General features: G+C 39.1%; 1 protein-coding gene across 1 annotated transcript in view; it reads left to right on the forward strand.

Moving 5' to 3' along the window:
• The window catches only part of LOC139424237 (uncharacterized), a 511,968-nt gene that overhangs the window by 25,877 nt on the left and 468,892 nt on the right, over positions 1–17,199 (forward strand). The window contains 3 exon segments of the mRNA XM_071175916.1: positions 1,056–1,385; positions 2,886–3,146; positions 3,417–3,688. Of these exon segments, the coding sequence (XP_071032017.1) occupies positions 1,056–1,385; positions 2,886–3,146; positions 3,417–3,688 (863 nt within the window).

Below are 17,199 nucleotides of genomic sequence, written 5' to 3' on the forward strand. Positions count from 1 at the left end.
CTGGTTCACTGAATTGGGGACTGGTAAAGAGCCTGACAGTCTAGCTCAGGACCCAGAGTATGCAGGTCGTCTGGAGTATCATGGGGATAAGAAGAATGGTCAACGCCTGAGAATCAGAGACCTGAGAGAGAGTGACTCTGCTGAGTACAAGATCAGATTTTTAACTGAAGGAGGGAGATACGTTGGAAGTCCTGGAGTCACTCTGACTGTCACAGGTACAGTTACATTCAATATAGTTAAACTGTTGAATTCCATTTAGTTCAGGAAAATTGTCTTGGTTTGTATTTAGGTCTGTATAACAGGATATCTACCTTATTTGTATTAGAGTGATAAATCAGTGAGAAAGGGATTTACAGTGATATTGTTTTTTCTCCAGGTCTTCAGGTGAAGTTGACTGTTGGATTTTGGTATAATACACTGACCTGTAGCACCACCTGTACTCTGACTGACAACCCCACCTACATCTGGTACAAGAACGGACACAAAGTAAAGGAGGACACTTCTAGCTCGTACCCAGACTCCTTTAGTGATGCAGACAATTACTCCTATGCTGTAAAAGGTCGTGAGGACCTCCACTCTCCTGCAGTGTGTGAGTGTGGATTTTTTTATACAATTTTCACACAAATAAAATGTTTTTTCCGGTTGTGAGATGATTCTAATTTTATTTGCTGTTAATGTGCCGTCCACTTCTGCTTTAGTTCCGTATCTTTTCCCACGCTGTGTTGGAAGTGCTTCAAGATTATATATCAAATTCATAAGATACTGTATATTCAATTATATTCATTTTTTGGGGTGAATTTACTTCTACCAGATGCCTTTTATGAAGACCTTTGCTAAATGTGTTGGCACATTGAACACTCATTAATTTGTATTTATTTTTAAAGTTTAAAAACTACAACACTGAAAGGGTAGTCACTTCCTGGTTACTTTCACAGCATATCTTTATGGTTCTCACTACTGTAATTATTGTTTTCCTATTTTATTAACAACATAAGTGTATCGCTATTGCAATGAAAGATTTATGTAAGGTGTTCTGTTGTCTTCTTGTATTTCAGGTATGAACTGTTGGATTGTGACTTACACCCATCAGAGTATCTGTGCCTTGAAGGGGTCAACAGTGGACATATCCTGCTCTTACACATATCCCAGTTATCATGAGATCAAAAAGACTTTCTGGTTTACTAAATGGGAGTCTGATATGGATCCTGAAGATCTGAACTCGATGCCAGGGTATGAGGGTCATATAGAATACCTTGGGGATAAGAAGAGTGAGGGTACCCTGAGAATCACAGACCTGAGATTGAATGACTCTGCTGGGTACAGGTTCAGAATAATAACATCTGGAGGAAAGTTTGCTGGCTCACCTGTCTCCCTGACTGTCACAGGTAATCTGTCACACATAGGGCTGTTACGGTGACCATATTACCGCCACACAGCCAGTCACGGGTCATGAGGCTTGTCAAATTCCACGTGACCGTTTAGTCACGATAATTAGGATTCTCCAAGCTCAGATGCTGCTGATGGTCATTAGTAACCTACCAAACTTTCTAACTGCCTGCTACTCAGCAATCTATTGTCCCTCTAACAACTCTGACATCAATGCAAATGTAATTGAAAATCTAATCAAACATGAGCTCATGTTGTGCAACATTTCTATAGGCTATGCAATTGTGTGAGAAAACTGAGTGATGGCCACTATTAAAAAGAGGAGGATCCCATCAGCTTTCCTCAACGTTCCTAATATCAAGCACATTGCTTCCCTTTACAACAGGAGTATAGCCTACCTGGCTAACAATGAAAATTAACTATTGGAAAAGCGGCCACCATTCGCTATTTAAGTGCACAAATTATGTATTTTCTTCCCCTGCCCACATTTCGAGACAGGTGCATGATCAAATCAAATTTAATTTGTCACATGCGCCAAATACTATCTTACTGTGAAATGCTTACTTACAAGCCCTTAAGCTAAGCATTCTGTTCTGTTGCGTCAGCCTCATTACTTTAAAAAAAAATGATGCTAGTGGTTGTATTAATTTGGGATTTATCGCATTCCACAACTGTCTCAGACTATGATTGGAATATTTATTTATCACACAGAACAGAATAGGTCTATGGAGAGTGGTAGATTGACATAGGCTAGTGCTCTTGCTGTTTGTTAGGCCTACTCATCTTGCTGGCTGAGGAGTAAATGTGGACAGTTCTTCCAACTACATCAATATGTGCCTCGGAATTTGATAAGGACGCGCACAGATAAGTCCCCGATGTGTTTGTCTTCACTTGTAGCCTGTGAGAAGGACCCTATCACCTGAAGGGCTAAGAAGAATTGAGATATCTAAGAGAGGCGTGTGATTGAGATGTGCTTCGGAGCATGCAGCCCAGAGAAGTGAATTATAATTATTATACTCAGCCCAAGAGCATAATGGCCACTGGCCACAAAAGGCATGAGTTTTTACGAGGCATTACAGCCATATAAAGGGTTGCCGCCGGGAAATTTGAGAAATTTTCCATATCATCATTAGAGTCGCATCATGCAGCTTTAAAAAACATTTAAAAATCTAAATACGGGGGCCTCCCGAGTGTCACGGCGGTCTAAGGCATCGCAGTGCTTGAGACATCACTATAGACCCGGGTTCGTGACCAATAGACCCATGATGCGGCGCACAATTGGCTCAGCGTTGTCCAGGTTAAGGGAGGGTTTGGCCGGCCGGGATTTTCATGTCCCATTGCACACTAGCGACTCTTTGTGGTGGGCCGGGAGCCTGCAAGCTGACTTCAGTCTCCAGTTGGACGGTGTTTCCTCTGACACATTGTTGAAGCTGGCTTCCTGGTAAAGAGAGCAGTGTGTCGTATAGGAGGACGATATTAATTGTTTTATTTTTCTCTAGATGTTGTGTTGGAGATGGATCCTACATCTGTGTCACAGGGGGAGCGAGTCACACTGACATGTAGAACCAAATGTACACTGGACCCCATCACAGTCACAGTCTACAGTTGGTATAAGAATGGACAGCCTATACCAAACAGCAACACCTCCTCTCCTGTCTATATCCTATTCTCAGTCAGCAGTGGGGATACAGGCAGATACTCCTGTTCTGTAGAAGGCCATGAGGATCTCCCCTCTGCTGAAGAGACTCTCACTGTCAGATGTAAGTACGTTGGGGGTTTGGACGTCCAGTTTGATATACTGATCATGTTGATACTTGATAATAGATTGTTTTACATATAAATATATCTATCAATATATATATTAGGGAGCAACATCTGTTCCCCTGAATTTGTATTCCCATAATTTAATCATTCTTGTTAATGATTCTGTTTCTGATTTGTCTTTTACTATGAATTACATTTTTTCAAACTCACCCGTAAAATGTAAACACAAATGTTAGTATAATTAAATGCAAAGTATTTTACACCAGATGGTCCAAGGAACACCTCAGTGTCAGTCAGTCCCTCTGGTGAAGTAGTGGAGGGCAGTTCAGTGACTCTGACCTGCAGCAGTGATGCCAACCCACCTGTGGACAAATACACCTGGTACAAGAAGAACGTAACCTCACCAAAAGCATCAGGACAGAGTTACAGCATCACTAACATCATCTCTGAGGACAGAGGAGAATACCACTGTGAGGCTAGTAACGTTAAAGGGACAGAGACTTCCATCCCTGTCCATATTAATGTCATGTGTAAGTATGTCATGTTCTATCTATTTCTGGTGCTATGTTGTGTGACAGATTTGAGTGATATACAGTACAGGTCAGAAGTTTAGACACATCTACTCATACCAGGGGTTTTCTTTATTTGTACTATTTTCTACATTGTAGAATAATAATAGTGCAGAATGCCAAGATTGTGCAAAGCTGAGGGTGGCTACTTTGAAGAATCTCAAATATAAAATATGTTTTGATTAGTTTAACACTTTTTTGGTTACTACATGATTCCATATGTGTTATTCCATAGTTTGGACATCTTCACTATTATACCACAATGTTGAACATTTAAATAAAAAATAAAGAATACCCTTGAATGAGTAGGTGTGCTCAAACTTTTGACTGGTACTATCAATCCATGATCCTGCAGCAGTGTTTCCCTGGGTTCCTGTAATGGGGGTGGGGGCTGTCCTGACTGTTGGAGCTCTGCTACTCACCATCTACTGCACACTGAAGAGGTGTGTATTTTCTAGCCAGATTTAAATTTAACGATCTTATAAACCTCCACAAGAGATCAGCAGAGAGCTGAACTCACTCTGTTCCTCTTTACAGGAGATCCACAGGAGGAAGTGATGCCACAACAGACACAGAGGTGATTATTTCAGTTACACCTCCACACCTGGTGACATTAATTTACTGTGTCATAACAGTCTCTTAAACACTTTCACTGTTACCATGTTCTCTATTTCCCTCTCTCTACACAGAGTGTCCACCATGACCCTAACAGTGACACGTACACAGGTCTGAACATGAAGACCAGGTCAACTGACTACGACACTCTGGCAGTAAGTATCTTATTATGTGTTTGTGTTTAGAGAAAATGATAGAGGTGTCTCAAAGTGCTCATGCATTTCCCCTCCCTCCCTCCCTCCCTCCCTCCCTCCCTCTCTCACTCTCTCTTTCTCTCTACAGAGTGTCCATCCTGACCCTAACAGTGACAAGTGCACATCTCTGAAGAAGAATACCAGGTCACCAGAGTGACACCCTGTGTGTGTGTGTGTGTGTGTGTGTGTGTGTGTGTGTGTGTGTGTGTGTGTGTGTGTGTGTGTGTGTGTGTGTGTGTGTGTGTGTGTGTGTGTGTGTGTGTGTGTGTGTGTGTGTGTAAACATTTTATGAAGTGGTGTATAAAGTGCTCATTCAGAGTGTCTTTGTTCAGAACGTGAGAGACTCACCCAGTGACACATCCCCTCAAATAGATAGTGAGCCACCACAGAACCTGGATTGAAGACAACCACCACAGAACCTGGACTGAAGACAACCACCACAGAACCTGGACTGAAGAGAACCACCACAGAACCTAGACTGAAGAGAACCACCACAGAACCTTGCATTAAAATAATCAATGCAGAACCTGGACCTAGGTTTTCCAGACAATGAACTTTAACTTCTCCGTAAACACTGAAGTTGAATGTTTTTTCCTTGTAATGTTAAGGATATATATTGAAGATAAATAGGATGGATTATACTTCTACTATTTTACAATGTTACATTTCCCCATTGTAAAATATGTATAATATTGAAAACAGCTTTTAATGTGTTGCTTTCAGACCTAGTTACTCCTGATGTGTTAATTGATGTACCTTGTATTGCTGTCAGACATTATTGTGCTATGGCATTTATGAATATTCATATCACAATCACACTTGTTTTATGGTAAAACAAATTATGATTATTTCCGATACAGTGTGATTCAGTGTAAAATTATGTTTAAGACAATAAATACAAATATAATTTTGCTTTAAATATTACAGCCTAGTCTGTCATTCTTTATCCGTTAACTTGAAAATCTTAAAGCTGAATTTATACAAGTATTCCACAATACAGTAGAGAGTTATTATAATTAGCTCTCCCGCCACCTCCATTTGGCAAATGTGACCATAATTATATCCTCCTGATTCCTGCTTACAAGCAAAAACTAAAGCAGGAAGTACCCGTGACTCGCTCAATACGGAAGTGGTCAGATGACGAGGATGCTACGCTACAGGACTGTTTTGCTAGCACAGACTGGAATATGTTCCGGGATTCATCAAATGGCATTGAGGAGTATACCACCTCGGTTATCGTCTCCATCAATATGTACATTGACGACGTTGTCCCCACAGTGACCGTACATACATATCCCAACTAGAAGCCATGGATTACAGGCAACGTCTGCATTGAGCTAAAGGCTAGAGTGCACAATTATGAACAAACCAATTAGGCACATTTGGGCTATCTTGATTTTGAACATTTTGAACAGATATGCAATTGTTCATTGGATCAGTCTACTTTGCACATACACTGCTGCCATCTAGTGGCCAAAGTCTAAATTGTGCCTGGGCTGGAATAATACATGATGGCTTTTCTCTTGCATTTCAAAAATGATTGTATAAAGAAAAAGAAAAAAAAACAGATGTTTATCTTTTATCAGATCTAAAGTGTTATATACTAAAGTGTTATATACTAAAGTGTTATATACTAAAGTGTTAAATATACTACAGAAGAATGACCTGTTTGTCGGTACCGTTGACAACAGAGTACACAGTTGTTTCCTAATCCCCGCTTTGTCTGATGGCCATTGAAGTTGAACAAGGACATCAGGCCATTAGATAACCTTGCATCAGGCCATTGCTTAACCTTGCATCAGGCCATTGCTTAACCTTGAATTCAGTGTCAAGAGACTTTGTCTGAAGCACCGGAAGTTATGCAGTAAACACTGTCTCAGTATGACAAATACAAATTTAAAAAAATCTACAGGCATTGCCTGTAAGAGGGGAATTAACTAATTGTATCGCTCTAGGTAGTGTGAAAAATGCTGACTAAATCTACAGTGTAAATGAAATGTCAAAATACATTTCAATTTCACCATCAGATTCTGTGCATCTTCACTTTGGAGCTGCTTCTCTAGTTGCTCAGTCTTGCTCCGTCTCCATCCTCTTGACATGGAACTCAAAGAGTCTTGGGGCTCTGATCTCCCAACACGTTTCATCTCCTCCAATATCTCCATCAATTTAGTTAGGACACACTTCTGAAGTGAGAACATTTTGTTGACACTGTTGAATTATGTTGAGATATGGGGTATCACACGCAAGAGGATCCTGACAGACAAGATTGTGATTGCAAATAAAAGTGACATTTTACTTGCAATAATACATATACTGTAGTTCAAGTTTCAATAATATTCTAATGGATTCATTGTTGAACTTTAACACAAGTTTCAATTTTGTAGTACATTCCACAAAATAGGTGCCTTTTGAATTAGTGCACAATTTATACATAAAATATCAGAGGGAATCAAAAGTCACACATTTCGTGGAACAATCCGCTTACTGTCATTATTCATGGGAAACAGCTCTGGTCTAGAGCTGCGACACTCTTGGCTCTGTTGGGACTGACAAGTAGAAGCCCTGGATGAATCTACAAAATTCAAAGCCAACTCAGTGTCAACCCAGAGGTAAATAGAAAAAATAAATAGTACTTGATGTTTGTAAACACACACAACAATACATATTTTAAGGATAGTTTTCATTTTCAGTTATCAAGACTGAACATGATGTGTATAATTTCTGCTCATTGTAAGAAAACTAACACTGATGCAAACGCGTCCCCGTCGTGTGCATGTTGTCTGTGTGTGCTCTTTAGTTACTACATAACTGCTCTCACCTTGTCTGGTAGAGTAACAGGATGGATATGGGAAATGTCTGTGCTCTCTGCTCTGGAGGTGGGACTGGCTAGTAGAAGCCCCGGATGATTCTGCAACATTCAAAACCAATGGATAAACCTTCTTAAGGACTTGACCAGTTAGCGGATTAAGATTAACAGTACGGCTTGTCTGGCAAGCTGTCCTCTTGACCCACCGTGTGTGAAGTGAGATGGGAAAGGAGAGCATCTGGAAAAGCCAGCCGAATCCCTGAATTTCCCTGAAACACATATAAAAACCCAATTTGGGTGTGATCAGGACAACTTACAAGCAAGGATTTGGATAGGAAAATGTATATGTATTGTATATCATGTGTGAATAATGATCCTGAAAGACAGAGATGCCTAACACAGTAATTTGTTTTTATTTTTTTTATTTTTTATTTTTATTTCACCTTTATTTAACCAGGTAGGCTAGTTGAGAACAAATTCTCATTTGCAACTGCGACCTGGCCAAGATAAGGCATAGCAGTGTGAATGATGATTATCCCATCTATGCTACCCTGTGAAAGGTTTGACATTTCCCACTGACTCTTCAGTTTCTCTTACCCCGTCCAGGCATGTCCCCATTAAATTCATCCTGGGCTGGGATAGAGGGAGAAAAATACAGGCTTTTCTGCCTTTTTTGGGACTGCCCAGGTGAACTTCTGGACAGTCTTGCAACAAACATGTAAGCACTGTAATGAACACAAGGGGAGACAGAGAGCTGGTTTCAAGAGCAGGGCACAGCAGGTGTTTATTGCATAGGACCACATGAGGAGGCATGTAGCTGGGTCCAGGGGCAGGCAGAAGGTCATACACAGGGAGTCCAAAAGGCCAACAGTACAGGCAGGGAAAAGGCTAGTAACGTAGTCCAGGAGATCAGGCAATAGGTAGATAACAGGACATCTGATAGGCTAGAGTACTGGCTAAAGAACTGAACAAAATAGTGTGTGATAATGACCTACAGCTGTGTGAACAGGTGATTAGAATTCAGATGATTGGGATCTGGAGAGTGAGCTGTGTTCAGTTGATCTAGGTGTTTGAGGGTGTGAGCTGGAAGCAGACGTTACAAGCACATGACACATACAGTAAATCATGCATGCAATGTTATAAGACGCACATCAAAACCCATCATTTATACATAAAATATCAGAGGTAATCAAAGGCACACATTTCGTGGAACAATCCAGTTACTGACGTTATTAAAGGGAAACAGCTCTGGTCTTGATCAGTTGTGGATGTATAATTATCATCTTCACTCTTTTCATTTTCTGCGAAAAGGTCATAAAGGTAAGTAGTAAACATACTGTAGTAATAAATATAGCGAGAGCAAGTTTGAACAACATTTTGACAGGCTTCTGAGCTAGTTAATTTTGATCAATGCATTTTGCACTCATTCTCCTGTCTTATTTGTGACATATTATTGCCCTCTCTCCTGTGAGCTAATGTTCTTAGCTAGCTAGATATCTAGGTAGCTAACATTAGTTAACCTATATTACAGTTTGTTTGCAAACCAACCAGCTTCACACCTAACTAGCTAGCTAGCATATGCAGGTACCCAGAGAGTAAAGTTGATGTTAGACTCTAGCTAGCCAATTCTTAAAATTTTCCTGTCAAAAAACAATGACTCCACACCCGTTACCAGAAATATGTAGCTAACCGTAGTTAGCCCGGACTGATACAGTAAGCTAGCTAACAGTTAGTACAACCATCAAATCTGTTAGACCTGCTTTCCCGCCTTGCACTATCTAGCTAGCAACTAAGTTAGTGTTAATGTTAGCTAGCTAGCTAGTTAGCTAGAATGCAAGTATCCAGGCAGAGTTGCTAACGCTAGCCTAAAAAATTATAGTTTGCAACATTAACAGAAACTGATAATTAATACAACAACCTTATCAAATTACAAAAGTTTTCAGAAATGTTGACGCTTACAAAAATCCTTGTGTTACCATCTTGAAGAACAAATGGCGGGTGAATGACTTGCTCGTTCTGCCTCCCAGTTTTGAAGCATGATGGTAAAAAAAAAAAAAAATTCCATTGTGAAATTGTAAACTAATGACTTGAAATTACAGGTAAATGTCAGTCATTCTGTCTATATCAGAACATCTAACAAGCTATTCAAAAAATGTTTGTTTTAAATCAATATATTTTACTATATTGTGTATCAAATAAATTACAAAACTTATACCATATGCAATATTGTATAACTGTATTTGTGTATCTGATCAGGCTGACCTTCGGGCTATATTTGGACCAAAATGGACAGACTTAATACAGCCCAGTTATTGGGAAGACAATTTTGGGCGAAATAAAGTCCATGACAGAAGGACCTGATATAGCCGAAAATTCGCCGCCCGTGGACGTCACGTGCTGGCTGGGTTAAGAGTAGGCTAGTATTAACATGAGACAGAGTGATGGTGGGTTGTGTTTAGGAGTAGTATTAACATGAGACAGTGATGGTGGGTTGTGTTTAGTAGTAGTATCCATTTATAGTCTAATGTAGCCTGTTATCCATATATAGTCTATTGTAGCTATATATGGATAACAGGCTACACTAGACTATACAGTATATGGACAGCAGAAATACAGCAGGTTATGGTGATGATACTGATGTCTCTGCTAACTATAGCTACTACCAGTACTGTACACAAGGGTCAACAGTGTAACATAATATGATAGTCATGTTGTACTAACTATTTGTTTTTGTGTGTTTAAATGTGACTTTGTCAAGTAGACAGTGTTGTGTTTCACCATTCTGTCTGTTTAATTTCCAGTTTGTTATGTTGTTATTAGCCCAACATTATTGAGGACATTATTATTAGGATGGTGCAGTAATGTGGAGATGCCAGTAGGGAGAGCTCTAGTCTAGAACACTGGAACCTTCAGTATTAATTTGATACAGCTGATGAGGAGTGATGGTCATGTGTGTTTAAATGGAATGGGTTCTAATTGGATGACATCATGAAACTTTGACCTGTATATACAGAACCCAGAAGGGCAAGACAACACATTATAAGAAATTGTTAACATTCTAAATAGTATAGACAACACATTGTTTACATGATTATGTCTGTAGTATAAAGATCACATTGGAAATGGGACACATTTTGTATTAAATAAATATAGGCCCACACCTCAGAGGAAGAAAGGCAACTACAGGCAGTCTGTTGCACAATGTCTTTTGAAATACATTAACATCGCTTTTCTGGGGGTCACGGTCTGGGGGTCATGCACGTTAATGTCTTAATTAAAGAGAAAGGACAGTTCTGCATCCACTACTTGTGTTCTGACTGCTTTTATAAGGTTTCAACACTTACTTCTTGTTTTCACTCACTACCAGACAGTTGACTCACTGTACAAGAGCTCTCCTCTTCACTTCACTCTCTAAGTACTCTTGACAATATCTTGAAATATAGTACGTTTTTGGTTGTTTGTTTTTTTAGTCACAAGTCATATACTTGTGGGTACGACTTACTGTATCCATTTACTTTTTGTTTAATTTATACCTGTTTTTTTTACCTGTTACATCAGTGTCTGTATTCATAAAGAGTCTCAGAATAGGAGTGCTGATCTAGGTTGATATATTTATGATCTAAAAGGCTAAACTGATCCTAGATCAGCACTTTGTGAATACGGACCGAGGACTGTGGTTTCATGTGTTTTAATTCAATTCAGCTTATTGATTTGCGTGTTTAACCTCTCTGGTACAAGTGAGACGCTAGCGTCCCACCTCGACAACAGCCAGTGAAATTGCAGGGCGCCAAATTCAAAACAACAGAAATCCCATAATTAAAATTCCTCAAACATACAAGTATTTTACACCATTTTAAAGATAAACTTGATGTTAATCCCACCACAATGTCCGATTTCAAAAAGGCTTTATGACGAAAGCACACCAAATGATTATGTTAGGTCAGTCCCTAGTCACAGAAAAACACAGACATTTTTCCAGCCAAAGAGTGGACTCACAAAAAGCAGAAACAGAGATCAAATGAATCACTAACCTTTGATGATCTTCATCAGATGACACTCATAGGACTTCATGTTACACAATACATGTATGTTTTGTTCGATAAAGTTCATATTTATATCCAAAAATCTCAGTTTACATTGGCGCGTTATGGTCAGAAATGCATTGTCTCAAACAAACATTCGGTGAAAGTGCAGAGAGCCACATCAAATTAAAGAAATAATCATCATAAACATTGATAAACAATACAAGTGTTAAAAAAACAAATTAAGATAAACTTCTCCTTAATGCAACCGCTGTGTCAGATTTCAAAAAGGCGTTACGGAAAAAGCACACTTTGCGATTATGTTAGGTCTGTACCTAGCCACAGAAACCCATACAGCCATTTTACAGCCAAGGAGAGTGTCACAAAGTCAGAAATAGCATTAAAATTAATCACTTATCTTTGAAGATCTTTATCTGGTGGCACTCCCAGGTCTCCATGTTAGACAATAAATGTTTGTTTTGTTCAATAATGTCCCTCTTTATGACCAAATACCTCCTTTTGTTTGCGTGTTTTGTCCAGTAATCCGAATGCTTAAGGTGTGTGCACTAATTCCAGACTAAACGTTTTTAAAAAGTACAATAAAAGTTAGTAGAAACATACCAAACGATGTTTAAAATTAATCCTCCGGTTGTTTTTGTCAAAAATAATCAATAATATTTCAACCGGACAAAAGCTTCGTCAATAGGAAAGGAGAAACAAGAAAGGCGTGTTCCCGATCAGGGCGCATGGCTGATGAATGGACATTTCCACTGGCCTCTCATTGAAAGTGCTCTCATTGAAACCCATGATCCTGCAACAGTGTTTCCCTGGGTTCCTGTAATGGGGGTGGGGGCTGTCCTGACTGCTGGAGCTCTTCTAGTCACCATCTACTGCACTCCGAAGAGGTGAGGATTCAAATATAAAAAATGTATTAACCTCCACCAGAGATCAGCAGAGAGCTGAACTCACTCTGTCCCTCTTTACAGGAGATCCAGAGCAGGAAGTGATGCCACAACAGACACACAGGTAATAATGTAAAAAAAAAAAAAAATACCAGACATTCCTTCAGTTACACCTCCACACCTGGAGACATTAATTTACTTTGTCATGACAGTGTCTTATATATATTTTTTCACTGTTACCATGACTATAATCTCTCTCTCTACAGAGTGTGCATCCTGACCCTAACATTGACACATACACAGGTCTGAACATAAGGACCATCTCCCCTGACGACGACACATTGGCAGTAAGTCTCTTATTATAAAATGATGAGTGTGTTTGTGTTTAGAGTCATTTAGAGTCTGTCTGTCTGTCTGTCTGTCTGTCTGTCTGTCTGTCTGTCTGAACCACCACAGAACCTGGACTGAAGACTAACACAGGCCAAACCCTTCGGACACTACTGTACATATGATTTTGTGAGAAGACCGATTTTCGGGATATCCCATGATCTGACAAACATCGCTCTAGCTCTGCCACCTTTCAGCACAGATGTGGAAGGGCGATATCGGCGAATGTGGTGGATTGACACGCAGCCCATCAAAAAAAAGAAGATATCTCTATTGTTAACAGACGGATTTTGATATTATGTTAATTACATAATTGAATGATCTTTAATACAGTATTTTAGGCCCAGCTGTTGGAACTTTGTCTTTCCTGGATATAGTCATTATATTGTGATCACTGCAGCCAAAGGGTAGAGATACACTGTATCCAAAGGGTAGAGATACACTGCAGCCAAAGGGTAGAGATACACTGTATCCAAAGGGTAGAGATACACTGCAGCCAAAGGGTAGAGATACACTGCAGCCAAAGGGTAGAGATACACTGCAGCCAATGGTTCTACACTATTAGTAAAAATGTGACCGATACATGTGGATGATCTTGTTCCTGTAGTGTTTGTAAACACCCTGGTAGGTTGATTAATAACCTGAACCAGATTACAGGCACTGGTTACAGTGAGAAGCTTCCTCTTGAGTGGACAGCTTGATGAAAAACAGTCAATATTCAGTTCCCCAAGAAAGTTTACATCATCTCTCTGTTTACATCACATACACCATCAAGCATTTCACACATATAATTTGGATACTGACTGTTAGCACTTGGTGACCTATAGCAACACTTACTGAAGAATAGGCTTTAGATGAGCCAAGTGAACCTGCAACCACAACACTTCAATAACACTTGACATAAGATCTTCTCTAAGCATTACAGGGATATGGCTCTGAATATATACAGCAACACCTCCCCCAAAAGCATTCATGTCTCTTCTATAGATGCTATATCCCTATTATTCCTATTGCTGTATCATCAAATGAATTAGCTAAGTGGGTCTCAGAAATGGCTAATATATGAATGTTATCTGATGGTAGCAAGTTATTGATTTCATGAACCTTATTTCTAAGGCTAGATATATTAATATGGGATATTTTCAGCCCTTTCCTGGGTAGCTTATCAGAGATAGACATAATATGGAAAACAGCAAACAAAGCTAAATGTAAAAAAAATGACATTCAGCAGTCCATTAATCAGTAAGTGTGTGTGTTTGCTGTGAGGTTGAAGCTACGAACCCATAGGCTTGGCTCTCTCATCCCTTCCAGGCTCATATTTTCCAGACTTTAACGTTTCAGTTGAATTCTCTTAACTTGTAATTATAATGATGTATATTGGTGAAAAATGGGTTGGTTTATGCTTCTGCTCTGTTTCTGTGTGATTTTACCAATTTCATGATTTGTGATCACATTCTCAGTGATTAATGTGGATAATATTGATAACAGTTTGTTTTATATATTTTGCTCTTGGACCAAGTTGCTCCTGATGTGTTAAAATATGTTTTACTTTGTATTGCTGTCAGTCATTACTGGTCATTTTATATTTTATATTAGGTAATACCATATTGTTCAGTGTCATGATATTGCTTGTTTTATTGTCTCATTTGTAATTATTACCTATTTTAGATACATTAAAGACAATTTTACATGTGCATTTCTTACATTGTGGTTAATTGTCAATAGAGTATAAACATAATGTTGTAAATCAGCTCAAAGTAAGACAATAAATGAACCAAACAATAAATGGACTATTTGATGAACTATTAATACATTGATTCATAACTATTTCCATTCTGCTGTTGTTTCTTGTATTTCTGCCTATTGGACACATGATCACACATCACCATTGAACCATATAAGCCTGAGTGGCTAGGCTGTATGCTAGCCAGGGATACTCCACTGCCCTTACCTAGAACTGTTCATCAGCACACACACACGTGTGCGTCCATGTGTGTGTAATGGGTGTGCCGCCCCCTCAGCCAGGGCAGCACATCATAGGCTATAGTTAGACTCTGATGACAGAGAAACTAAAAACAATTAGAAATTAGTCCCCCGACACACACACTGACACAAAGTGTAGAAGCTTGGTAATAGGTGGTAGATATAGAGAATTAAGTTGAATACTTTCATTGTTCAGGACTTGTTAGTCACTTAGCAGTCTATTAGAGCCAAGAATGAATGTCTGTTTGTCTGTCTGCTCCTCTTCCTCCTCCCCTTCCTCCCCTCGTCCTTTTCCTCATCCTCATCATCCACCTCCTCTTTCTCCTCCTTCTCCCCCCACCCTCCTCCCCTTCCTCCACTCTTCCACCTCCTCCTACTCCTCACCCCCACCTCCTCCTCATCTTCCTCTCCTCTTCCTCTTTCTCCTCTTCCTCCTCCCCTTCCACCCCTCTTCCTCCTCCTCCTCCTCCTCCCCCTCATCCTCCTTCCTCCCCCTCCTCTGCTCTTACTCCCCCCCTCCCCCTCCTCCCCTTCCTCCCCTCTTCCTCCCCTCTTCCTCCTCCTCCCCTGCTCTCCCTCTTTATCTCCCACTGCCCAATCTACATGGGCATCTCAATTTTCAAACAAAAGAATCACAAAACGGTTGTGAGACTTCCGTTTGATCTTGAAAGAGATCTTTCATATGTGTATAAACTACACTTAGGGCCATCCAGATACAAACCTCTACCCTTGAAGAGGTTTCTCTGGTCGGAACTACAGAACAACCCAACCGATTTCTGCTATTGTTGTGGTATACATCCTCTTCTAGGGCTCTTCTAAGGCTCCTAGACCCATCAAAGATCATGGGGGGGGGGGGCAGTGGAGCATCTGTGTGTGTTAACTGTGTGTGTTAACTGTGTGTGTTAACTGCTTAACTATTTGCTGTACACTATACTGTGTGATTGTACACATTGATTCTTGGTCAGTTTGAGTAGCTATGTTGACTATGACATTAGCTAAATGTTTAACATTTGTTAAACTAAAGTAAACTGAATGAAACGGGGATGGTACGACCTGAATTTGTCAAATTTAATTATATCACCCTAGTTCAATTGAATGTGTCACTGTTTGCCACATTGGTTACTCACATTTTACTACAGTAGGCCTCAAATCACACAATAATCTATATTACTACATTAGGCCTCAATTCATACAATAATATATATTACTACAGTAGGCCTCAATTCATACAATAATCTATATTACTACAGTAGGCCTCAATTCATACAATAATCTATATTACTACAGTAGGCCTCAATTCATACAATAATCTATATTACTACAGTAGGCCTCAATTCATACAATAATCTATGTCACCTACTGTAGGCCTCAAATCACACAATAATCTATATTACTACAGTAGGCCTCAAATCACACAATAATCTATGTCACCTACAGTAGGCCTCAATTCATACAATAATATATATTACTACAGTAGGCCTCAATTCATACAATAATCTATATTACTACAGTAGGCCTCAATTCATACAATAATCTATATTACTACAGTAGGCCTCAATACATACAATAATATATATTACTACAGTAGGCCTCAAATCATACAATAATCTATATTACTACAGTAGGCCTCAATTCATACAATAATCTATATTACTACAGTAGGCCTCAAATCACACAATAATCTATGTCACCTACAGTAGGCCTCAATTCATACAATAATCTATATTACTACAGTAGGCCTCAAATCACACAATAATCTATGTCACCTACAGTAGGCCTCAATTCATACAATAATATATATTACTACAGTAGGCCTCAATTAATACAATAATCTATATTACTACAGTAGGCCTCAATTCATACAATAATCTATATTACTACAGTAGGCCTCAATACATACAATAATATATATTACTACAGTAGGCCTCAAATCATACAATAATCTATATTACTACAGTAGGCCTCAATTCATACAATAATCTATATTACTACAGTAGGCCTCAAATCACACAATAATCTATGTCACCTACAGTAGGCCTCAATTCATACAATAATCTATATTACTACAGTAGGCCTCAATTCATACAATAATCTATATTACTACAGTAGGCCTCAATTCATACAATAATCTATATTACTACAGTAGGCCTCAATACATACAATAATATATATTACTACAGTAGGCCTCAAATCATACAATAATATATATTACTACAGTAGGCCTCAATTCATACAATAATCTATATTACTACAGTAGGCCTCAATTCATACAATAATCTATATTACTACAGTAGGCCTCAAATCATACAATAATCTATATTACTACAGTAGGCCTCAATTCATACAATAATCCATGTCACCTACTGTGCAGTAGTCCTCAGTACGTACATACATACATACATACATACATACATACATACATACATACTGTACATACAATAATCTATGTGACTACAGTAGGCATCTAACTCAAAACTAACTCAAAGGGCCAGTTTCCCAGACACACATTTTGCATAGTCTTAGATTTAAATCTCTGTCGAACACGGTTTTTAGTCCAGGACCTGGCTGGAT

This window comes from Oncorhynchus clarkii, chromosome 13, assembly GCF_045791955.1.
Source record: "Oncorhynchus clarkii lewisi isolate Uvic-CL-2024 chromosome 13, UVic_Ocla_1.0, whole genome shotgun sequence".
Lineage (NCBI taxonomy): Eukaryota > Metazoa > Chordata > Actinopteri > Salmoniformes > Salmonidae > Oncorhynchus > Oncorhynchus clarkii.